Genomic DNA, 23072 nt, shown 5'->3' with positions numbered 1-23072 from the left:
CAGAATCAAAGCTCTGAACTCATCCCATAAAGTGAAGGAATGAATATCTTGATTGATCAGGTTCTTACTTAATGAGTTAATCATCATATCACAGGTTTACTTTCGTTGATATTAACCCTTGGTAGTTTGAAGTTCGAAACCTACAGTCTGGCAAGTTGACATAGGAATTTTGTCGAATATACCTTGCCTCGCTTTGTGTTCGCATATCACACAGTTATCATCTATATTCCAACGTATTGGAAGCAAACGATCGAGTTCAAGAAAACTAACGCTCATGATCTTGGGTATCAAACCAACCACTCAAACATCCGCCAACAAATGACTTATCATGTCCCTCGTATGCTTAACAACCGACACACAATGCGGATCCTTATCATGCATCTGATGTGCCAGCCGATGTCCTATACCCGGCGGTACATGGCTCGTCCCTGAATGCCATAGGTTCTGTCTATCCTCCATCAACTGCAACATTGCCACAAAAGATGTGGAGTTCGAATGCGGCGTGCCGAAAAGCTCGGATTTGATAGCTTTGTTTGCAATACTTTTCCAATCCTGAGGATCCAGGCTCAGCGAGAATCCTAACGGGTCGTTTTGCGACGGTGCTTCTAGCTGTTGACCTTCGCTTATGTATAATTCTTTTGATTCTCTGGCATCTTGAGCTCGTTTCGCTTCATCCTCGACTGACTTCACAGTCTTTTTATATCCTTCCGCCAAGGATATAATAAGCGTGTTGAGGAGTTGAGCATTCTGCATCGCCCATAGAAACTTTGTCGGACAAACTTGACACTGTATGATCCCTGCTGCTGTGGTCGTCAAATGCCGCAGAACAGATAACCGTGCTGTGAAGGGTAAATCATCTGCCTTTCGAACTTCTTCTAGTGACAAGTATAAGCTGGCAAGACATGCGCAAGTCTGTTGACCAGGATCAGATTCAAATGCCAATAACTTTGGGTCAACGTTTGTCTCGTTTCTAAATCCGAGTCAGCTCACCCATCAAGGTGGCAATTCAGTCAACTCACCCAAGCGGTATGAGATCCAACGGCGCATCTTCAGACATGTGTTGGCACGGATCGAAGCTGGCTCTTCTACCCATATCACTACCCGTATCACTCCCAATACTCATCGCCAAAGTTGAAGGCGATGTCCTGCTCGCACTACTCTCCTGGGCCTCATTCTCAGAGGTTATTTTTCTCTTCTTGGGTCTTCCCATCGGCATACGCGCCGAGAACTTGCAAGGCTCTCCAAGAGTCGTACATCGTCCACAAGATGGATAACTTCCGTCACATTTGAGCTTCTTTTGCCCTTTCAGATTGATCAGCATACGCAGTTTATGGACCCCAACTGTAAGCGGGAGAGGTGGGCGGACATACTGCACTGATCACATGAAGCTCTCCTATTGGCAGGATCTTGCAGATCGGGAGACATTATGCAAACGATATGAGAGAGAAGCAGTATGCAATTCTATCCAAAAGACACCAAGATCGGGTGATGCTCAGTTGTAAGATTCAAAAGCTCATCATCTTGTAAGACCAACAAGGAACAACCGGATGGATCTCATGTTAATAACGTGAGAGTGATAATTAGCGGATCCTCCTCCAAACTCCGCCCCGCGGCTAAAAACTCCCCATAGGGTGTAAGAAAAAGAGACAGACAGAGCTGTATTACTTACTATAAGCGTAGTCCACCTGAGAGAGAAGGATTAAAATCTAAATCAAAATCCCAAGCACCCAAAAGAGGAGTACCATTATTCTTATAGGACTCGGGCCATGAAACTGGTGCATACGCCCAAATTGTATAAACCCATATCGCCAGAGTCTGTCCTGTATTTTTGGCACCCAAAAGCCGCTAAGAGACCCCTGGACCGGAGCCCGGGACTTGCATATTCCGACAGAACCAACCATCGCAGAAAAAAATTATTTTTCCTCGAGCTACTGATAAAGCCCCCACTATCATATCAAACTGAACTTTTGCATCCCCAATCCCATCTACAACTTTGCGACAAACAATGGCGCCCTCAAAAGAAGTTGTCGCTCCCGGCTCTGCCGCCGTCACAGTAATTGACCCTGATCAGGTTTGTACCCCCTTTCCTCGAATGGTACAACGTCTCTAACAGTTTATATCTAGACCTTGAAAGCTTCAAAGGCTCTTCTCGCACACATCAAAAAAGCATCCAAGCAAAAGGCCGACCAGTCTGAAAAGCGCAACCTCCTCGACGACGATGAAGATCCCAGCACCACCCCCATCTGGCTCAACCTGACGACCAAGCGCCACATCGTCGACAAGGCGCGTCTGCAGCCCGGAAAGATCTCCCTTCCTCACTCGCTCAACAACGACGAGACCACCATCTGCCTCATCACCGCCGAGCCCCAGCGCGCCTACAAGGACATTGTCGCCTCGGAGGACTTCCCCGCTGAGCTGGGCAAGCGCATCACTCGTGTTATCGACTACGGAAAGCTCAAGGCCAAGTATAGCCAGTACGAGGCGCAGAGGAAGCTCTTCGCTGAGGCGGATATCTTCCTTGGTGATGATCGCATTATCAACCGGTTACCTAAGATTTTGGGAAAGACTTTTTACAAGACAACGCAGAAGCGACCTGTTCCTGTGAACCTGCAGGCCAAGGCTCCCAAGGTTGATGGAAAGCGACAGAAGCGCGTTAAGGCTGAGGGTACCGTCAACGCAGGCACTCCCGCCGAGATCGCCAAGGAGGTCCAGAAGGCCATCAACTCTGCTTTCGTCAGCCTCAACCCCTCAACAAACACCTCGATCCGAATTGGATACTCCGGTTGGACTGCTGAGCAGATCGCCGAGAATGTCGATGCCGTTGTCACTGGCATGATCGAGAAGTGGATTCCTCAGAAGTGGCGCAACATGAAGAGCATCTACATCAAGGGTCCCGAGACTACTGCTCTTCCCATCTGGTTGACTGATGAGCTCTGGGTTGACGAGAAGGATGTCATTGCTGAGGATGAGGCCGCCAAGGCCCTCAAGGGCGAGAAGCCCAACATTGGAAAGAAGCGCAAGTCTCTCGACAACACCGACGAGACTGAGACTCCCGCCCCTACAAAGAAGGCCAAGAAGCAGAAGCAACTTCCTGAGGCCGACGACGGCAAGCTCGATAAGCAAATTTCGGACCGCAAGGCCCGTTTGAGAAAGCAAAAGGCATCGGCCAGCAAGGCCATTGACAACTGAAATATGCAATTCACGGCATCGGTGTTGAGGCGTTGAAGGGCGGAAAACCCCCAGAATAGAATTGTAGCTATACTTGCATTAACAATACAATATTGATGGTATTACGCCTCTCTTGCGCCTTCTTTGAAACAATCTTCTTCCTTCGTCAAGACCCAGGCCCAGGGAATTACCGTCCACAGTCACATTCTGCCAAGTACTCGGCAGCTATGTCCCGTTCCTCACCGTTGTACCCAATTTTCTCGCAGCAGGTCTCTCCCGTCTCGACTCCCTCGTGGCGCCCATTCTCCTAGCGGCAGGGCACGTCTTCCTCACAGGAGAATATGTCTTCCATATGGTTGGTTATGTCTCCACAGCAGAGTATGTCTTCCTGGGAGTGGTGCCCATTTTCCTCGTAGCAGTGCCCGTCCTCCTCGTAGCAGGTCTTTACCAGCACCTCAACTTCCTCAATCACCTCAATCCTTGTGACGCATCCTCCGCCCTGCCTCGCGCTTACCAAATGGTCACCGCTGATCCGAAAGCCCCCGTCCCTGTCCATGTCCGGATCTGCGAGGATTGCTGCGTCGTGGTGCGCGCTAACCTATAGGTCACTGGCCTCAAAGAGCCCGTCCCCGGGGTTTTCGATATCTGACTCAAAAGTCCGTTTCCACGGGCCGCAGTAATTTGTGATGGTCCTGTTCAGTAGCTCAGGGAGGTTCTCGAGGTGCTTGCCGGGGGCACTTCGGAATCTAAGGCCACCATTGCGGTCAAGCTCGCGAAGGCCAAGCCAATCCTCGTGATAAAGCTCACGGGCTCGGAGAGGGATAACTTCTGTGCCATTGACCTCCTCAAACCACGCAGATTCTTTCGGGATAACAAGATCATCATCTTCGAACATCCACATGACGAAGTTGGTCAACTTGCTCAGATTTGCCTTGTATTTTTCGTTTTTTAACTCGCGCTCGTTGTTGATGTCGGCTAGGAAGTTGGAATTCTCGAGGTATTTGCTGTAATCGGCTTCAGTTCCTGGGTTGCGGTAGTATTGAGCGGGAACAAGGCTTGATTGCACAAGATTGCTCCAAGTACCGGATCTCATGAGGGCCATAGCTGTCTTGCAGAGCCAGTCGGTAGCACCACAGGCCCTGAAGTCGACGATACCATTGTGTTGGCTACCAAATGTGATAAGACTGCGGACCTGTGGCCAGTTACAGCGCTCGACGTAACCGCGGAGGAACTGTCCGCCCTGAGAGATACCGATGGCATCAATAGCAGGTGCAGTAGACAGAATGGGGTGCTTGGCCAGTTCCTCGCAAACTTTGCTGACTTGGTCCGTGACATTTCCCTTGAAAGTAGCCATACGATCCTGGCCGGGATCCTCATCGAGGGCAATGATATGAACAAATGTTCCTGGGTTGATGGCTTCAGCGAGGGCTTGGATGCTCTTCATTCCATCGCTGTTAAATTGGTCACCAAGGCCGTGCCAAACAACAATAGGTAATGGGGTATCGGATAGGTCGTCTCTTGTGTGAATAGGTGCAGCAGGGGAAGCATAGCTCTGTCCGGCCAAGGCCCCAATGGCCAAGCCAAGCCGGAGCAAGGATGGGTAAGGCATGATGGTGATTAGAGTGTGATGCAAGCGATGATGTTCTTAGAATTAATATGAGTGCTGTGATGGATAATACAACGATGAGTGATGAGTATGATGAAGACGGAGATGGAGATGAAGATGGAGAGTTGTTTGGGGAGCTGAGCTAGCTGAAGACGTCAGCTATGACCCTCCACTTTCCTGAAACCGGCGGAAGGCGGGGGTGGGTTAGGGGAGACGGGAAGGAAGCAGCGATCTAACGGTTCATCCTTCCCATCCTAACAATGGCATTGTAAATATTTCCCAAATTCGGTAGGTATGCTTTCTTGAAATTATCATCGTACGTATAATCATGCCATGGTCACTTTAATCCTCCGTAGAAGGAACAAGAGCTGATCCCTCCCTTCCGGTCAGAGCTTGGGTGCTGATGATCTGCAAGCACCCCAGATTTTATCTTGAAGATCAAGCCAATTTGATGGGTTCATAGCCAGACAAGCCTGCGACTAAGGTTGACTAAATTTATGCTCCTTTGGGGGGTTCTACATGGCTGAGACTTGGTGGGATTAATTGCAACTTGGTCTATTCTTATGAGTGACCTCTCCATATTGTGAGTGCGTCAAGAGCCTCTTGCCATGCCTCATTATCGCGTATGTCGCTCCTACCATTACACCAGAACATGAATTCGCAAATATGCTCAGGCTGCCAAAAAGAAGTCTCAACGTACGATGTAAGTAAGTCCTGAAACCATCTCAGTTCCTGGCAGGACCGACCCTTTGAGAGAAGGACAGGGAGATTCCTTTGTGAATGTTCAACTCCAGGGTTGGTTCAGAAACAAACTGCGGCGTTTGACCGTATTACGTTCTGAACTCAATTATCAAAATCATCACGACAACCTTGTATAGATCCTTTGAGTTTTCAGAATAATTGACTGTAATGTACCCTTGCGCTTTATCAATGATCATGCTGTGCTCGATGCAATGCTCATCGTCATGAAAGCACATCTGAATTGAGGCTTGTAATTAGCTGCGCCACAGTCGCCAGCTTCAGCCACATCGCAACTGCTTTGCATCATGACAACTGAAGTAATTTTGACTCCACGCGACAACGGACATCATCGCTGTATCTGCCGAGAGAATACACCCACTTCTAATATCTAAGCTCATATTGAGTCTCTATAATTGAAGCTAGTAAAGCCTGATCGTCACAACGCTGGGCGACAAGGCTTACCCGTTCCAATTATTCATCGACCGTTTTGACGACCGAAATCACCACTAAACGAAGACCGGCAAACTTGCGACATACACCACGAATCCCACGTACTGCTTCAATTAAGAATGACAACCTCAAACAATGGTCCGTCTGCGGCCACAAACGGCGACGCGATACCCAAGATCGGACCCCATCCAGGCTTCATATCCAGTTCGAATCAATACACATCAGAGCTCAAGCTGCGACGCATGCTCAAGGACAATGGCTGCGATCCCGCAAGACAGGATAACTACCGTCTTCAGGGTGTGCAGTTGATTGAAAACGTCAGAGAGTATTTACAATTGTACGTTGGGCTTTTCTATAGGATACCATCGAGAATTGAGGACTGACTGGGAAACAGACCTGTGAGGACATTCGACACAGCGTGCACTTACTTCCACAAATTTCGACTCAACTTTAGAGACGCCGAGTACAACTATCAGGATGCTGCACTGGCATCGCTATTTGTCGCGTGTAAAGTGGAGGATACTATCAAGAAGTCGAAGGAGATTCTCGCGGCGGCATACAACGTTAAGAATCCTGACAAATCTGTCACGCCCGATGACAAGGTAAGCCAAACAAATAACTTTCTTACAAACATGCTAACCCTCTTAGATGTTTGAAGGCCCAGGCAAAATCATCATCTGCCTCGAACGTCTCATCCTCGAAACAATCGGCTTCGACTTCCGCACACGCTACCCCCAAAAACTCCTCGTAAAAGTCGTCCGCGACATCTTTGGCAAAGAAGACGGAAAACCCTTCTTTGAGACCGCATACGCAATGTGTATCGACATCTACAAGACCTTCGTCCCCATAAAGCGCACAACTTTCTCCATGGTAATGGCAGTTGTGGAGCTTACAGCTCTCATGACAGAACAGCACGTCGAAAGAGTTCGCGAGTACGCAAAGACAAAGCGTCAGTATCACTGGGGTTCTGTTATGGAGACTATGCTTGATATTCTGGATTTATATGTTCAGCATGGTAAATCTACAAAAGTCGGGGCACAGTTTGATCAGAATAAGATCATCGACATCAAGATTCGGCTTAACAACGATCTTGACAAGGCGTTCGAACCTCGATATCTGTACTACTGCTCCCGGTGCGAAGCCGAAGATCCTCAACCTTCTACACCTGCATCAGCTACTTCACCCGCGACATCAACATCATGGCCAGGTGATGCATCTGGAAAACGAACGGTTCGTGGTCAAGAAGGGACGATGCGTTTTGTGTTTGAGCCAGAGGCAGCGAGGAGGGAACAAGAGATTACTGAAGAATTCTTTAAGGAAGATTTCGAAGAGTATGAAGTTGAGGTTGAAGAGCCTGTGCCCCCACCGCCAAGGGAGGGTAGGGGAGGATATCATGGTCATAGGGAGAGGGGAGATCATAGAAGGGGAGGACCGTATGGGGGATATCGAGGGGATAGGCATTACAGAGGAAGGGGTAGACACTACTGAGTCTAGTCATGCACATGGCCACTTTCTATTCGAGATACCCATACATATTGCCATGGTAGCATAATACTCTCTATTCACAGTCATGATCTTACAACATCTAATCGTCCATTCAGTCATATACATGGATATCATTAAACTACACCTTCTTCTCCCCCTTAACCTCCCCATGATCCCCAATCAACAAATCCTCTCCCGACGGTCCACTCGACTTAACACCCTCCAACTCCCCTCCATCCTTCTTCACAACCCCCTCCTCAGCACTCTTGATACTACTCGCCTTACTAACATCCGCACTCGCAGGACTCTGAACCCTAAGTCCCAAGTCCTTCTCATTATCCGGATCTTCCATATTCGCACCCTTCCAATCCGCCGGTCGAACCTGCGGCACGGGCTGTCCTTCCTCTGGCTCGAGGACTTCCTCCGGCAGGGCATCTGTGCCGGCGACGCGCCATACTACGGCAATTCGATCGAAGGCGCGAGAGCCTTTGCGGCTGGATCCTTTGATTCCGTCCATGGCGTCCCATTCGATGCTGAAGACGCCGCTGTCGAGGGCTTTGCCGTTGCGTTCGGGGCCTTGGCCTTCGAAGAAGGTGTTGAACCAGACGTGTGCGACGGCTGTTACCATGGTTAGACCCATGCTCTTGGGGGTCTTGTTACGACGCTCGACTGAGATATTGACGTCGCTGTTGGGAATGCGGATTGGAGCTTTGGGTCGTAGAATAACCGCCATGCCACCTGGTTCTTCCTCCGAGTTTGCCTCTGTAACGTCGGTCTTTGACGATGTAGCAGAACCGTTCTTGGTTCTCTCAACACCCTTGTGAGAGCCCGCCGGCGAGACCTTGTGCAGGATCTCTGTACCCTTTCGCTTGATAGTCTTCGCCTTGCCAATATGCTCCTTCTCCTCAACCGTCGATGATGGAGTTTCACCTGGATTCGTCGCCTCAGAAAAGTGCGCTTCATCAGGCGCTTTCTCCTTCTGCTTGGTGACCGAGTAACCCGCCATTTCCCAAATCATATCGCTAATACCGCTCTCCTCAGGTGCTTCAGGATCAACAACCACACGCTCTTCCTTCTTGAATGTGTGGAAGACATCGATCTTCTTGCCCTCATCTGCAAAACCTTCGATATCAACCTTGACACCATTGCGCAAACCCCAGACGTGAATCTCAGGGATCTCAATGGGTCGGTCGGTGTATTTCTTGCCACCCTTTGTCCAGCGCTCAACGTAGCTGATCCAGCGCAGTTGTGAAGGAATCGAGACACCGGCGCCAAATCGTGGTCGCATTCGTCGTTCCGTGAAGCGCGCAAGAGCATCTTCAGGCTTCCAACCCTCCTCCGCGATGAGATAACTACAGCTCACTGTGCCACTTCGTCCCTTGCCAGCTTTGCAATGAACCACCACCACTCTCTTATCTCGCTTCTCCTTCCTTTGCGCCTCAGTAACGGCGTCTTTACCAGAGGACATGGGTCTTCCATCACCCGTGACTACACCACCGCCTAGTTCTCCGCCGTGTAACCAATTGCGCATACTAGCCATGATCATGGGCACGAGTCTGAACGGAGGTGGGTGGTGATCAGGCCATGGGTAATGCCTCACGCGACCATATACGGATTCATCAGGATAACCTGTTCCTTCTGCACGGAACTCCCATATTGCCCAATCTTCACCGTGTTTCGAATCGAGGAACTTGACGAGTTGGTCGAGAGGGTTTCGGTATGCGAGTTGGGGATATGTTTCTGAAGGACCGGACCTAAGAAGCTAGCTGTCAGTAGAGTCGCTGGAAAACGAGATGGCTTCACAAGAAGTGCTTAAGACACCACTCCTCTGGCAAAAGCCTTCCAATGACTAGACTTACGTCGCGATAATATGATCGGTAACGTAGCACAAATCCAAGCCAGCCTCGGGATGCCGAGCTCGCGGCCCCGCGACAATCTGTCGCAAGATCGAAGCCATCACCAGCGGGAGTCGTCAAGTTGTGGAGATCAGGTAACAACGTTCAAAACGACCAACTACAAGTTGATTTGGCTGAAAATGGTTGTTTAGGGGGGGCGATGGGTTTGGGATGAGTAGAACAGGCTGAGGCCGCCTGGTCAAAGATCCATACGTAACTTGCCCGGCGACGTCATCCTTACGCCCCACCAAGGGACCTGACATTTATCGGGCTTTGATATCATCGCCAGCTGACGAAAAGAAAGACTACGTAGAGACGAAATACTTACTACAACATGTTTTAACAAAGAATTCTGATGAAACAAAGTCTCATCTTGACTTGCAGTACTGTAATTCCAACTTAGCTAACTCTACTTCCATGAAGTCTGTCCAATGGCGAGTCTTGAGTGCCAAACTCAGAACCATGTCTTCCTCAGAAATACCAATTACAGGTCCAATGAAGCGATAGTTGAACAATGAACAATTTATCTTCTTGCAAGTCACTGTAACAACGGCACAAGTCATGATCAAACCTAAAATTCGAATACAATAAAGCTAACACCAGGAAATCCATACCCATCCAGTCTCCTTCGTTATCTTCCCCATCATTCCTGCTTGTGCACCAAGTCGATATGCTCGGCCCACAAAACTCCCTCTGCGTGCGCATGAGAACAGTCGCCAGAAAAGTTCCCCAAGTATAGGAATAAAAAATACAGTCACGAGGCCGTGCCTCTTTTCCACGTCCCTATGCCTGTGCAGTTGTACCTGCTACCACCATGTTTCTTGTCCAGTCTGAAATCGTCGTCGCGTTTAGCTACAAAGCAGCTAGCCCAATCGTAGCGTCATGGCGTTTCCATCGTCTGATTTCGCTATGCCTCAATTCATATCCGTTACGTATAAACATCAACTTGGAATAGTCTCGAAGCTGCGTGTCGTCGTGTCGAGCTTATGAGGTCTTCTTAGCAGGGCCGCTAATGTACTTGCCGACATCAGTAGCGTCGTGGAACTGCTTGCCAGCCTCCTTGACACCTTGCCAGACCTGTCGCGCAGCAGGGGGAGTACCCTGAGCACTGACGAGGGAGTCCACACGAGCACCGAGCTGGTTGAAAGAGTTCTGGACATGGGTGCTTTGGGCGTAGCGAGCACGGAGGAAAGCAGTGTAGAGAACAATGAGGATCCATGATCGGCGCTGGAAGAGAATAGCGGAGAGGAGAATGCGTCCCCAGAGAGCAATCTCAAGGGTGGAGACGATGGCCATTGAAGCGTCATAGTACTCCTTGACGAAAGCGCCGATCTGGTCAGCAAGAGGGCTGTTGACAGCTCGACGGCTAGGAGAAGCACCATCAGCAGCCTCGGGCGCAGGCTTGGGCGCAAGGACAGCGGGGATCAGGTTGGCGCGGGTATAAGTAGCAACGTGGAAGACCGAGTAGATCGTGTAAGGGATCAAGGCGAGGGGGTATTGGGGAGAGAAGAGCCACACAAGGGCCATGGCTTTTTGAAGTCAGCAAAAGTGCACAGACACAGCGAGTACTTCGACTCGGAAGCTCTTACCAAGATACTGGATGTTCTCATCAGCAAGGAGAGCCATGGGACTGGGAGCAGCACGGGCGCCAGTCTTTGCGCGAGCGCGCATGGTCTTGTAGACGACAATGCCATAGGTGACAGCGGCAGCGATAAAGGCAGTACGGTAGGAGAGCTGGGCCATGCGGGTGTAGTAGTTCATTCGGATCCAGGACAAGAAATATCGGCCCGTCGTAAGGATCAGGGTGAGGTGTCTATAGTCAAGGAAGCTTGTCAGTCACAGATCTGGCTATTTAGTGGTGATGTGAGCTCCAAAGAGGGAAGCCGTAGATCCAAAACAGCTATCGTGGCCATTTCGTCGCACCGAGGCAGAGCGGGACAAATGTAAAGTTCATGACAAGACGTACCCGACAAACCAACCGACTGTGAGAAACACCAAGTTAGCAATGCGATCCCATATAATGTCTGCGCGCAAAGTCGCATCTCAAGATACCACGTACACTGGAGGGTCTTAGCAAGGGCCAGAAGCCTCTCCTGGAGAGGAAGATTGGGGTTCGGCGGGGGAGCCATGGCGTCTAGAGATAAGAGAGTCGAGAAATGATGCGATCTAGTATAGGTTCAGAGTAATCTGCGCTCGCGATGTGGTTGAGGACGAGCTGATGTTGTTATTGAGAGTCGAAGATGGTGATGAATGACGATGTCGTAGGGAAGAGAAGAGAAGTTGTGGGCTTTGGATTGGATTTGGAAGTGGGTAAGAATCAAGGCAGGGGAGAGTGATGGAATGGACTGTGGCAGTGACGGAGCCTGCCCCCGCTTTGGATGAGGTGCCCCAAGCTCCAAGGCTTAGGACAGGTTTCAGCGATTAGTTTCCAGCGCGGTTTAGCAGCTGAGGCGCTAAAACGGCTGCCTATCTTTTGAGAGGGGGAGAAATGACCGGGGACTGGGCGCTATCTAAGACCCGACGGGAGGGAGCTCGAGGTGGGGGGATGGACAAAGAGGCTGGTAAGGGAGTTTGTCTGAGACTACAAGTAGGAGGGAATTAATATTGATTGTGGTTTCTTCGAGGTCGTACTGTGTGTTTAGATCGTGTTTGGTAGGTTCGTCCTTTGATGTATCCGTTGGTTGTACACGACACCAACTGAAACGCCTGTCCAAGCTTATCTGGAGGTGGTGATGGCTTCGATGACGACAATTAACCTGTTTCGAAAGCACGTGAAGACGCCACTAGTAAGAGAACTTACTTGAAATACGACCCATCATAGCATAATTGCTGTACGCAGAGCCTCGCCACAGTATGGCAAGCTACCTCTGACCATTTTGCTCTATGTTCGTCTAATTTACCAAAAATCCTCAATTCAACCCTCATCGTCATTCGAACAAAGAGCTTCAATAAGCTGACTCTCGAGCTTTGACTTTCGTCATCGCCTGATACCAGCTTTTACCAAGGCCCAAGCCCCTGCATAGCTGAACCGCGCGAACTTCGTCTCAGCCAACGAGAACCGACCAATTCCAATGGGTGGGTGGAACCCGAATCGACTTGTGAGCGGCTAAAATCTCCTTTATGAACTTCGCGACGGCATCTTTCAGATATTTAAGAGCTCTATAGGATAAAGGGATAATTCCAATAGATGTTGTGAGTTTATTTGAACATTTCCGCCAACTGAAGACATGACTTTGCTGGTAAACATTAACTTGTTTCCTAATTTACACTTCACAAATTGAGTTACCCTGCACCATTCCTCGATGCTTCATGGCAAGGCGACAGCACACTCGGAATTAATAATTTTTTCACAGAACTCAAATACAATGGTTACCTATGAGGCATCGTTAACATTAAGAAGGTTCATACCCTTACAGAAACACTGTTCAAGTTTCGTGCAGGGCATGTTCGTTTTGGGCCTCGCTGGAGACAGAATTGAAAGCTCAAATGCCTCCATCTGCGGCATGCATAACTTCGTCATTGCAGCTTCAAAATCGATGATTCTCAGTCAAAGTCCGCTTTATTAAACATTGATGTCTCCAAATCCAAAATGCATAAGCCCCTGTCGGTTCTCCATAGACCCAAGCTATGTCCAACCAATTTCCGTTTGATGTAAAAGCCAAAGCTCACGCAGCGCTAGACATTCATTGTTTCCTTCGAGGGTCAGCTTACAGCAATAAGAATTTCAGAAGCGGTACAAACTTTTCCTTAGTGTCAGCCAAATATGCTGCAGAAAGATTTCCAGCCCCCAGGACAGACCTGATATTCCTGACCTGTCGTTGCCTGAGAAGCGTTTCCATCCTCTTTCTAGCTTCTTGTTTCTGCTCAATAGCACCAGTGACAGTCCAAAACAGACTACGCACAGGACGATAGCCATGGCTATTCTTGAACTCCGAGAATCCGCAGAGAAGAATATGAACATTGAGTAGGATGAGGTTGTCTACCCGCCAGATCCCATTCTTCTTGATGTCCTCGATTCGAGCGTACAAGGTTGCTTCGACTATAGCACTGATGTCATCAGGATCAATAGGTCTTCCCCAAGACTTTCTGAGACAATTGGCAATGCGATCGTAGTATCGAAACACGGTTTCTCGACATGCGCACGGGGCTAATAGACTGTGGTAGGGGCAAATGGTGAGGAAGTGGAAATGGTTGTCGCATTCGTTTAAGAACTCGCAGATGTTGCCTTCTGCCTCCGTCGTGGTCATGTCTGGTCGCGGAGCTGCACCGCTAAAGACTTTTGTACAGGCTTGTCGAAACTGGGGGTTTTCTTTGGCGCGTTGGGAGAATGATAGTCCTGGAGTGTTGATGAGAAGCTCACAGCACATCTCGCGCCTGTGGTTATTGGGGACTCCGCGTGGCATGGTGGTATATTAATCGTTTTTGCGTCAGAAAATAAAGAAATGACCAAGTAAAGAAGATATCGCTATTTCTGTAGCGTTGAGCAATATTGAGAGAGTAGAGTTGAAGTGACCTGGGGTGTCTTAGCTAGGTACGTTGGAGAATAAGTTAAGGGGCTTTGCTGAGGTCTCCTTCACGAGATATCTGAAGGTCTACCATGATATCGTAATAGATGTTTTGTTAAAGAGGGGAATCATCGAGACAGGCAAGTTAAGCTCAATACGCCTATTGCTATCACCAATAATGTGGTTGAAGCTTCCGACTCGCATCTTTCGAATGATAGGTTATCAGCAGAAACAACCTTTGGCAAAGCACCACAACGAGAGTATGTGAGGACGTCTCGACCCATACAAGCTTCGTAGTGGGAACCCTCAGCAACTTTGTTTGCAGATATTTCATCCCCGTGGAGGCATGCTTGTCGAAGTTGACAACGAGTGACGAGGGGAGCCGTCCTTTGAGAGCAATCAGGAACATCAAAGGCAATCTGGTGACGATGAAGCGTAGACGATGCACCTTGCAGATATGCTCACAGCGTTTACAAGTTTGTCATGAGCCGGGGGATGCCCCATTACATGCGAGATATAATCTCAAACTATCTCGAGATAAAACTGAGTATCAAGGTCACTTCACCATCGTACATAAACTTTAACTAAAGCATCATAACTTCTTAAAATATTGATACGGGTCGATATGCTGGCCAAGATGCAATACCTGTTGACATGTCGACGGCCATAGAAGAAGTATATGCCTCGGTATATTCGAAGCTCCTTCTCCCACTATCTACACAATGTAGACTCAAGGCTGCTCCGGTATATCATTCAGGAGGCCAATCATGAGTCATTTGATGCTTTTTAAACTTAAATAGGCCGTATGATGATTGCCCTCTTCATAAAAGCATTCAGACACAAGCTAATCTTGAATACCAGCGGCGTACTCCGTATAACCTGTTAGACTTGCCTCTACTGAATCATACGGTCGAAGGAGTCTAAACATACAGATACACATACCCACAGTCACCTCAGAATGCCCCTTCATGATTCGGCTTCTGTAATCTGCTGTCACATACGACCATAGCTCTTGGAGAATACGGGATCCCGTCTGCTCTCCCATCGTCAAGCCGAGAAGCGGTGAATTAGTACTCAGGTCGGTGACGACTGGGGAATCCTCACTGTTGTATGTTTTTGCTGCTGTTTGCCATTTTTGCTATCTGGGGTTATTTATTAATGGATGCATGATAAAAGCTCTCAGTGGTATTGCCTTTTGACCTAGGATATCGAGGTACAACACAGTTGAGGGGCCCCAGTGCGAATTGGCCATATTGACATGCAAGGTAAGTGTAGAAGGCTAGAAGATTGACTGGACTCTCCATAGTGTAACAGTGATAGCTCTCCATAAAGTCAATGGTTTGGAAGAGGTTATGATGGTAGCCAATTGGAGGAGAATGGTGTTGATCGCCGTTTCGCCATAAGCCTCATACGTAATGATCCATTTAGATCTCCCGGAGCATGAAACCACCCAGCTCGACGTATATAATAACCAGTTATACAAGTTTATGTCAATCAATGGGTTGAATACAACGGAGCACGAGGTCCGTTAGTCGAAATATACCCGCCGATCAAAGGATTCCTCCGTGCGCAAGAATTGCATCACAAAAAGGATGGCAATCCAAGTTCCCCATTAGCCACGCATGTCAGCTTCACGCCCATCAAACAGGCATGGCAGGGAATAATTCAGGTACCGTTCACAGCCACAGCTGTCACGACGACTTTTTGCCTCTTTATCTCTGTTTCATATTTTAAAAACTGGAGCCTTGGGAGATGATGCATATGAGACGTCAATCGCCTCAACGCCAAGGGTAAGATGATCAGTCAAGCAACTGAGATAAAACGATCCGACAGGCGGACATGAAGCTCCGGTCACAAAACATGGTATGAATCCCTGCTCCATAGACTAGAGGGTATTCTCGTGGCTGAGAAGCTCCGTGTCGTCGTGAGTTGGGAGGTTTTGGTGACGGGTAATGCTTACGTCGCCGAGACGTCAGATTCGGCAAAAGAAATGTTCAGTGTTGGTAACACAATTTCAGATTGAATGATATAAATATTAGGACGAATGAGTACAAAATTTCACGATATCTGTCAAATTTTGATGTCTTTGTCAATTGATCTCTATCTTACACAACTTCAACTGAAGCAATAGCCATTTCCATTGAGACAACATGTCTGCATCAATACTCAAACGAGCAACTTGCTCAATCGCTAGTAAGACATACTCTCACGCGCGGATAGCTGCTCTTAGGCAAACACCAAACCTCGTTGCTAAGCCAATCTGTCAACGCTCGATACACACCACTGAAAACGACAGTGCAAAACCCATGAACCCAGACCCTAGAGAGAATCCTGCCCATGAACTCACTTTACCTCGAGGAACAAACGTCGGGCGCAAGCGTTTCTCAGATTTCGACCTCGCTGGAAAGGTCTTTATCGTCACAGGCGGTGCTCAAGGTCTTGGACTGACTTTGGCTGAGAGTCTTGTTGAAGCTGGCGGAAAAGGTATGTCAACCACACAATTGACCTGAATAATAACTAAATGAACTACAGTGTATTGTTTGGATCGTGCTGATCATCCTGATGAAGGATGGCATGAAGCTCAAGCACGCGTCGTTCCAGAATGGGGCGGATCTCTACACTATTGCAAACAAGACGTGTCAGACGCCGAAGGTCTCGATAGCCTCATCACCGCCATCGCAGATGAGAACCAAGGCCTTGACGGCGTGATAGCCGCAGCAGGCGTCCAGCACATCTCACCTACCGTGGAATACAAAGCAGATGAAGTAGCACACATGCTCTCCATCAATTACACCGGCGTTTTCATGACCGCCAAATCCGCCGCCAAGCAAATGATGAAGTACAAGAAACGCGGAAGCATCTGCCTCATCGCCAGTATTTCAGGCTTGAAAGCGAACCGCGGTCTTATTTCCCCCGTATACAATTCTTCGAAGGCAGCTGTTATTCAACTTGCGCGCAATCTTGCTATGGAATGGAGTCCTATTCAGAAAGATGGCACTGGAGGAATTCGCGTCAATTGCATTAGCCCTGGACATATCATGACGCCTATGGTGCAGAGTAACTTCGAGGAAGTGCCTGGTATGCGAGAGGAGTGGGAGCGGGAGATCATGATGGGGAGATTGGCTGAGACGCAGGAGTTTAAAGGTGCTGCGCTGTTCTTGTTGAGCAATGCGAGTAGTTATATGACGGGGGGCAACCTCGTTATTGATGGAGGGCATTCGTCGTGGTAACTATTGACTGGCGTTGATTGGGAGACTCGAGGACTGAAGAGGAGAATCGATGATAGATTAATACCAAGCCAAGCCATTTGTTTTCACAATACATATTCGCAATATCCAACTTGTATCACCCTTTGCGTGTCACTCATCCGCGTATACAACAAAGCAATTACCACGCTTCTTAGAACATTAGCATGACAATGGCTGTTTTTGGGATCTAATCCTTGTTGACGTTCAATACTCAACATGACGCACACTATGCCAAATCGTGGTGGTTTTAACCCGCATCAAGTGTATGCCACGACTCCTCCACAACCCTATACTATAATTGGCCTTCTACATTTGTGTTATCTACGATAGTGTGGTTATTGAAGGTGAATTTAAGTGTCACGTCTCCAAGCACAACACCGAAAGGTATCATTCTAGGATGGAAGACAGAGCTACGGAAACGAGTCTTGCAAAAGCGTTCAATATTGGATCCCAAGTATTTTTTTTAGAAACCACGTACGTTTCGAACCAATCCAGAAAAGTGTATTTGAAGCAATTGTCTAGCTATCTGGACCAACCAGACTTCTCTACAACTTGCCCCTGTACTGTCCCATAGCAAAGCGCCCTTCCAACGGCTTTTAATCTCCTATATACCAGATCCCGGCTCCAAAATGACCATAAACAACGCCAGAAAACATACCATTCAGTGGTATCATTGCCCTCCAATCTCACTTCCGACGACTTACCAGAGTCGCTCCAGCTATTCTTCGCCATGAGAGTATCCAAGGTCCCCGTGACCATATGTTACAGACATCGAAAACCCGAAAGCTCCTTCAATGATCGCCATGATGAACAGCCTTTTGCCACAGCCACCTAATATGGTTGCAACCGGATTGTGCTACCCCCAGACTTTGACCTCGGACGAGAAAGCTTGTTCTTCAGGGGCACTATCTCCCTCTCCTCGATCAAAACATCAAGTCCAGATTTTATGCATTCCAAGCGCTCATCGCGTCCCCAATCAATAATATTCCGGACGAACCTCCGGAACTCGAGAAACTCTTCAGGCCGCTGCAAAAGAAACGTCTTAATCTTTTGCGTATATATGAAGACTTCATCCTTCCAAGAGGCATGTAACCGAGCCTCAGTTCCATTCATGGCGATGCTGAAGCTCGTGCTATCAAGTGGCTTGTTGGGTTCAATGTCTGTGCACTTCTCAAGTCTGTTTTTCAGATTCTCGCTGATCTGTATACAGGCTGTGGACGCTCCCAGGCATTGGTTCGTCGCCACCTAGAGACTACCTTTGCTGGATGGTCCGTCACCTTTGAACTCGACTGCGAAGAAGGGAAAGGAGAGGCCTTCGCTGTTTGCTATAGCAAAATTACCGCATGTTGCGATCTGTGTTCGTTGGTCTTGTTCGAAGGCAGAGAAGCGGTAGCCGTATAGGAGGTCGGGGACAGGAACGCTGAGTCTTGAATAGGGCTGAGTGACGGGGAGTACGGCCCTGCTTACGAAGACACGATCGCTGCGCTGGATAGTATCTGTGCTAGAATCAGGGGGAATGATATTATTTCGAACAAATTCTTCAACTTTTGCTTCGCTGGCACCTGCTTCCATGGCGTAGAGATCATTGTTATCTTTGGGAATAGGCTCCGGCGAAGATCGACCTTTCTTGAGTGAGTCGACAAGGGTTAAGATATGAGGCGGGAGTTCAGTTCGAGAGTCAAGTAAAAGGATATTGTTCAGAGCAAGATTAAAGTCCCTGTAGAGGGCACTCTCAACGAGAGGCCCACTAGATCGATTAGGTGTGCCAGTGACAGTTGGATAATTAGTCGGTGTCGGATCAATAGAGGGGCCCCCTTCGTTGGTAGTGAATCCAGGGGATGAGGGTTTGAGGGAGGATTTGGGAGAAAACGCCAGTCCAAAGGCGGTAGCTTGACCGGTGAGGTTTTTTCTACCTGGCATCATGGGTGGAGCAGAATGAGATCTTTCTAGAAGTATGGATTTGGCGTCTTGGTGCAAAATGAAGCAGTCTGAGCGTGCTTTCTCCCGTAGATCTGAAGGGTAAATGTCCTCAAGCCAGTTATCGATTTGTTCCAAGAACGAAGAGCGGGCCTGAGTCTCATTTATATAGCCCAGGAGAGCAGCGGATGGAAGCATACTTCGAATAGGAGCTGGCTGATACATGACCTATTAAGATACAGGTCAGCTTATGAAGAAGTGATGCATGTCATGGCTTTCTGGAGATAATGCGGTCTTGTACGAGGTGAGAAGATACTCACATGGTCATTCATATTCTGATTATCGTCCTCATAGCGGATTTTCTTGATCTGCTGGGCCTGTGATGGAGAGATAGAGGGAGATCTGCTGGCAGCTCGCTTCTTGGGGTTGTCCAGAGTGGCCTGAGTAGGCGCTGGTTCCTTCGAGCCGTCCATGATGAGGGTTGATATTAAGAGAAATATGATAATGTGAAGAAGAGAGCAGAGCGCCCTTGTTATATTGAAAGAGTACGGAAAACAGTGAAGAAGGATGTTCAAGTCAAGTTTGGTAAGTCTGATGATAGCGGTTCTTTGGGTCGTGGCAGTACTGGCCATGCTTGAAACAAGTGATAAAGCAATGCCAAGACGTGCACTTTGGCCATTGCGAGAAGCAGAACTTCCATTATTGACAGTGGTTCAGAGGACAGTTTGTAAGATTGCAGAATCAGAACCTGAGGTTGCTCTTTCAGACCATATGAAGTTGTCAGTGATAAAGTATTGAGCGGCTACACGTTATACGAACTTGAACCACATAAAGTGCCACTTAACGCCTCTGAATCAACAACCTTACGATAGACCGTTTCTCCTGCAAAGCCACATGATTCTCGACACCCCGTGAAACATGTGAAGAGCCTCATCAGGCACCGTACTACCCTCAGAAAATACATTTCGTTTCAGCCTCGTAAACAACGTCAATCCCTGCAGTAGATCCCCCAGGTCTGTATTGTAAAAGCTCCGAATGGTTTCGGGTGAGAAACCAAGTGCCAACTTTGTTCGTTGAGAATAAACGCACGTTGCATGAGCCTCGGTCGGGCCGTACCGCACTATGACGCCGCAACGTCAGTTGTTTTAGCGAGTTTCCTGTTAGCTCCACTAATGGTTCGAAGTCATGATGCTTCAGGCGCAGTAATTCTTTCTGGGTTTGTCATTATCAAGTTATGTAGACTCTCAGACTGGAGGTTCACACGGCTACGTGTTGCCTTCGGCGCCACTCCATTGGACTACACCATGAGCCTCTCTTTTACTCTACCAAGCCCCCCTCAGGGCCATAATAATGATATATTAAAAACAATACTCTTGTCGGAAACTCCCCATTCTTACCATTCTCGGCCGACATGTCCGGCTTTCGGATCATCAGGCCCATGACAACTCGAATCTCCACTCACAGCCCTAAAATTCGCAAATCGCCCCCCAGTCTCCGCTGTCAGATCCAATCTAACTCCACTGTCGTCATTGTCAGCGACTCCGGCGCTTCCGTCACATTTTCCCTTTCATGCAGCTTTTTTCCCTCCCTTCCATTCACTTCTCTCAAACCACCACCCACAAACCAGAACAATCCATATCCCCGGGTTATCATATCATAACTCTCCTCCCCTCCGATCTCGCTTCCCCCATGGCTTCTACTCTCGAAGCTACCGGCGCTCCAGCCGCTCGCATCACTTCTACTGCTTCTACCATTGCGGACTATGCTTATCCTTATGGACATCTGGGACATTTGACGCAGAAGCAGGAGGACGCTTTTGTGCAGTTTAAGAAGGTTCTTCAGGAGAGGGGTCTTTTGAAAGTTGGACCTCCGCCTTCTCATGATGATCCTTTGATCTTGTACGTTTTTCTTTGAGAGGTGATTGATAAGCAGGGATCTAACGGCTTTTCTCTACAGGCGATACTTGCGCGCGCGAAGATGGAACGTCGAGGATGCGTATCAGCAATTTAAAGAGACAGAAGATTGGCGCAAGGCAAACGATTTGGACGTGTTATACGATACCATCGACCTAAGCGCCTACGATTTCAGCCGTCGCCTGGTATGTCTCTCGGAATACTCGGGAACGTCAAGCGCTGACTTTGTATCTCTAGTACCCCCAATGGACCGGCCGACGCGACCGTCGCGGAATTCCCCTCTACGTCTTTGAAGTCAAGACCCTCGACTCCAAGACCGTCCACGAGTATGAAAAGGTCGGCGCATCGAGTACCTTCTCCAAAGCCAAGTCCGACGGCAAGACGCCGAACGGTCTGCTGCGCTTATTTGCTCTGTACGAGAACTTGACGCGCTTCAACATGCCTTTCTGCACACAACTCCTCGATCGCGAACATCCTGAAGTTCCTATTACGTTGAGCACAAACATTGTTGATATTTCGGGCGTGGGGTTGAAGCAGTTCTGGAATCTTAAGCAGCATATGCAGGCTGCTTCACAACTTGCTACGGCGCATTACCCCGAGACATTGGATCGCATATTTGTGATTGGTGCCCCGGCGTTTTTCAGCACTGTTTGGGGTTGGATCAAGCGCTGGTTCGATCCTATTACCGTTTCTAAGATTTTCATCCTGGGTCATAATGAGGTCAAGAGTGTGCTGGAGCAGTACATTGAGCCACGAAACATTCCTAAGAAGTATGGCGGCGAGCTTGACTACAACTTTGGAGAACTCGGTAACCCTGATCCTAACTGGGAGGGTGTCGTTGAGTTTGAGAATGGACACAAGACGTTCCCCAGTGGGCCGTTATTGTGGGAAGAGGACTCGAACGGAAGGTTGGTCTGTATGGCCAAGGGTTCAAAGGACGGGCAACCTCGAAACGAGAGAATCTGCACAATCCCCAAGACCTTTGGTCTCGCACCTGTGGTGGAAATCTCCAGTGGCGAAACAGCCGTTGAAACACCAGCGGAAACCAACGACGCAGCTGCCCTCAACGGAAACGGGCACGCCGTATCTCCGCAGGGAACACACGACGACGGCGTTCAAACCGACGATGCTCTTTTGAGTGGTGACTTGAACGAGAAGCTGAAACTGCAGGACGAAAAGCCTGTCGCGGCACAGACGACTACTGCGTGATAGAAGTATTATATCCTAGAGATGGCGAAGACTGGCATACCCTGGAAGTAAATTTTGGATAACATGGTTTGAAGTATAAGATGGACTATATTGGTTGAAGTACACGGAGTATATCCCTTTCTTGTTTGGCGTATCGTGTTTAGAACCTGCCGTTGAAGCGGTCATCTGGTTGTGAATACATAATCGTGATTCCCTGTTAATATTTGAACAATTACCTTCTTTATTCTATTCCCAATCTCTCGTCTTCTATGTCTATAAAACTCCAGCCCAGCCGTACCGTTGCCAAAGTCTATTCCATCTCGGGAACCTCAGGTCTCGTAATATATCCCCTTCTATTCCTCCACTGCGTAACTCCCCTCTCAAGCTCCCCCCACGTAACCCCATCTCTAACAAGGCACATCGTTACCCCCAAACTCTCCGTATCTCTATTCCTTGCCTCATCGTCAAAGAACAACATGTCCTCATATTTAATCCCCGTCCTCTTCTGCAGACTCTCAAAGTGCTTAATCTTACACCCCGGATAAATCTCCAACAAGCCCTCAAACACATCCAGCGCTTTCTTCGGCTTTCCACCCTCTGGTCCAGTGATATGTAGCATCTTTAACAAATCGCGCGCAAGGCTCGGTGCAGAAGTTCGCGACGCTACGCCGATTTTAACACCGGCGCGCGGCAGGGCGTGAAGGATGGCGGGGACGTCGCTGAAGAAACCAAAGTCTTCGCCGTATCGATCTGTGGCACTTGTGTGTGAGGAGTTGGGTTTTAGAGGTGGTGTTACGTGGGTGTCTACCCAGAATGGCCAGAGGGTGTAGTCGAGATCGAAGACGATGAGTTTAGGGAGCGGGAGGGATGGATCGGCGAGGGAGGATGGAAGGGCGGTGGAGGATGTTGATGTTGTTGAGATTGTGGAGAGGGTTGAGGTGCTTGGCGGCAGAGGA

At 48.7% G+C, this 23072-nt stretch overlaps 11 protein-coding genes across 11 annotated transcripts; 4 read left to right on the top strand and 7 right to left on the bottom strand.

The window, feature by feature from the left end:
* Positions 1–89: 89 nt before the first annotated feature.
* Positions 90–1777, bottom strand: BKA55DRAFT_575158 (uncharacterized protein). The gene is made up of 2 exons (XM_046193362.1): positions 1020–1777; positions 90–970 (listed from the first exon to the last, which is right to left on the bottom strand). Exons 1-2 carry the CDS (start codon positions 1319–1321, stop codon positions 301–303), a joined length of 972 nt encoding a protein of 323 aa, XP_046047088.1. The 5' UTR covers positions 1322–1777; the 3' UTR covers positions 90–300.
* A 228-nt stretch (positions 1778–2005) lies between these two features.
* BKA55DRAFT_692759 (ribosomal protein L1p/L10e family-domain-containing protein) lies at positions 2006–3189 on the top strand (the record flags this gene model as incomplete). The annotated part of the gene is made up of 2 exons (XM_046199825.1): positions 2006–2071; positions 2125–3189. The coding sequence occupies 2 exons, from the start codon at positions 2006–2008 to the stop codon at positions 3187–3189; spliced, it is 1131 nt and encodes a 376-aa protein (XP_046047087.1).
* A 93-nt stretch (positions 3190–3282) lies between these two features.
* BKA55DRAFT_575154 (Alpha/Beta hydrolase protein) lies at positions 3283–4892 on the bottom strand. The gene has a single exon (XM_046193361.1). The coding sequence runs from the start codon at positions 4775–4777 to the stop codon at positions 3767–3769; it is 1011 nt and encodes a 336-aa protein (XP_046047086.1). The 5' UTR covers positions 4778–4892; the 3' UTR covers positions 3283–3766.
* A 1192-nt stretch (positions 4893–6084) lies between these two features.
* On the top strand, positions 6085–7453 carry BKA55DRAFT_595993 (uncharacterized protein; the record flags this gene model as incomplete). The annotated part of the gene is made up of 3 exons (XM_046195882.1): positions 6085–6302; positions 6360–6567; positions 6614–7453. The coding sequence occupies 3 exons, from the start codon at positions 6085–6087 to the stop codon at positions 7451–7453; spliced, it is 1266 nt and encodes a 421-aa protein (XP_046047085.1).
* A 136-nt stretch (positions 7454–7589) lies between these two features.
* On the bottom strand, positions 7590–9407 carry BKA55DRAFT_517268 (uncharacterized protein; the record flags this gene model as incomplete). Its single annotated transcript, XM_046188174.1, has 2 exons — positions 7590–9204; positions 9310–9407. 2 exons carry the CDS (start codon positions 9405–9407, stop codon positions 7590–7592), a joined length of 1713 nt encoding a protein of 570 aa, XP_046047084.1.
* A 922-nt stretch (positions 9408–10329) lies between these two features.
* Positions 10330–11474, bottom strand: BKA55DRAFT_517425 (uncharacterized protein; the record flags this gene model as incomplete). The annotated part of the gene is made up of 4 exons (XM_046188188.1): positions 10330–10874; positions 10935–11158; positions 11312–11327; positions 11405–11474. 4 exons carry the CDS (start codon positions 11472–11474, stop codon positions 10330–10332), a joined length of 855 nt encoding a protein of 284 aa, XP_046047083.1.
* A 1578-nt stretch (positions 11475–13052) lies between these two features.
* Positions 13053–13748, bottom strand: BKA55DRAFT_541840 (uncharacterized protein; the record flags this gene model as incomplete). The annotated part of the gene is made up of 1 exon (XM_046190427.1): positions 13053–13748. One exon carries the CDS (start codon positions 13746–13748, stop codon positions 13053–13055), a length of 696 nt encoding a protein of 231 aa, XP_046047082.1.
* A 2252-nt stretch (positions 13749–16000) lies between these two features.
* On the top strand, positions 16001–17080 carry BKA55DRAFT_541839 (uncharacterized protein; the record flags this gene model as incomplete). Its single annotated transcript, XM_046190426.1, has 2 exons — positions 16001–16334; positions 16383–17080. 2 exons carry the CDS (start codon positions 16001–16003, stop codon positions 17078–17080), a joined length of 1032 nt encoding a protein of 343 aa, XP_046047081.1.
* An 849-nt stretch (positions 17081–17929) lies between these two features.
* BKA55DRAFT_517034 (uncharacterized protein) lies at positions 17930–19488 on the bottom strand (the record flags this gene model as incomplete). The annotated part of the gene is made up of 3 exons (XM_046188145.1): positions 17930–18318; positions 18355–19243; positions 19336–19488. 3 exons carry the CDS (start codon positions 19486–19488, stop codon positions 17930–17932), a joined length of 1431 nt encoding a protein of 476 aa, XP_046047080.1.
* Positions 19489–20704: 1216 nt separating this feature from the next.
* BKA55DRAFT_692751 (CRAL-TRIO domain-containing protein) lies at positions 20705–22137 on the top strand (the record flags this gene model as incomplete). The annotated part of the gene is made up of 3 exons (XM_046199824.1): positions 20705–20913; positions 20972–21113; positions 21166–22137. 3 exons carry the CDS (start codon positions 20705–20707, stop codon positions 22135–22137), a joined length of 1323 nt encoding a protein of 440 aa, XP_046047079.1.
* A 337-nt stretch (positions 22138–22474) lies between these two features.
* On the bottom strand, positions 22475–22984 carry BKA55DRAFT_466965 (magnesium-dependent phosphatase-1; the record flags this gene model as incomplete). The annotated part of the gene is made up of 1 exon (XM_046186115.1): positions 22475–22984. A coding segment is annotated over one exon (510 nt), but the record flags the coding sequence as incomplete, so codon positions are not given.
* Between the last annotated feature and the right edge of the window lie 88 nt (positions 22985–23072).

Source organism: Fusarium redolens, assembly GCF_020744475.1.
Source record: "Fusarium redolens strain MPI-CAGE-AT-0023 chromosome Unknown BKA55scaffold_12, whole genome shotgun sequence".
Lineage (NCBI taxonomy): Eukaryota > Fungi > Ascomycota > Sordariomycetes > Hypocreales > Nectriaceae > Fusarium > Fusarium redolens.
This window is presented reverse-complemented; position numbering and strand designations above follow the sequence as displayed.

Coding starts and splice junctions, on each gene's coding strand:
- BKA55DRAFT_575158 (XM_046193362.1), bottom strand. CDS start 1,321: ATGCTGATCAATCTGAAAGGGCAAAAGAAGCTCAAATGTGACGGAAGT. Junction 971..1,019: donor TTGGATCTCATACCGCTTGG/GTGAGTTGACTG, acceptor ACTCGGATTTAG/AAACGAGACAAACGTTGACC.
- BKA55DRAFT_575154 (XM_046193361.1), bottom strand. CDS start 4,777: ATGCCTTACCCATCCTTGCTCCGGCTTGGCTTGGCCATTGGGGCCTTG.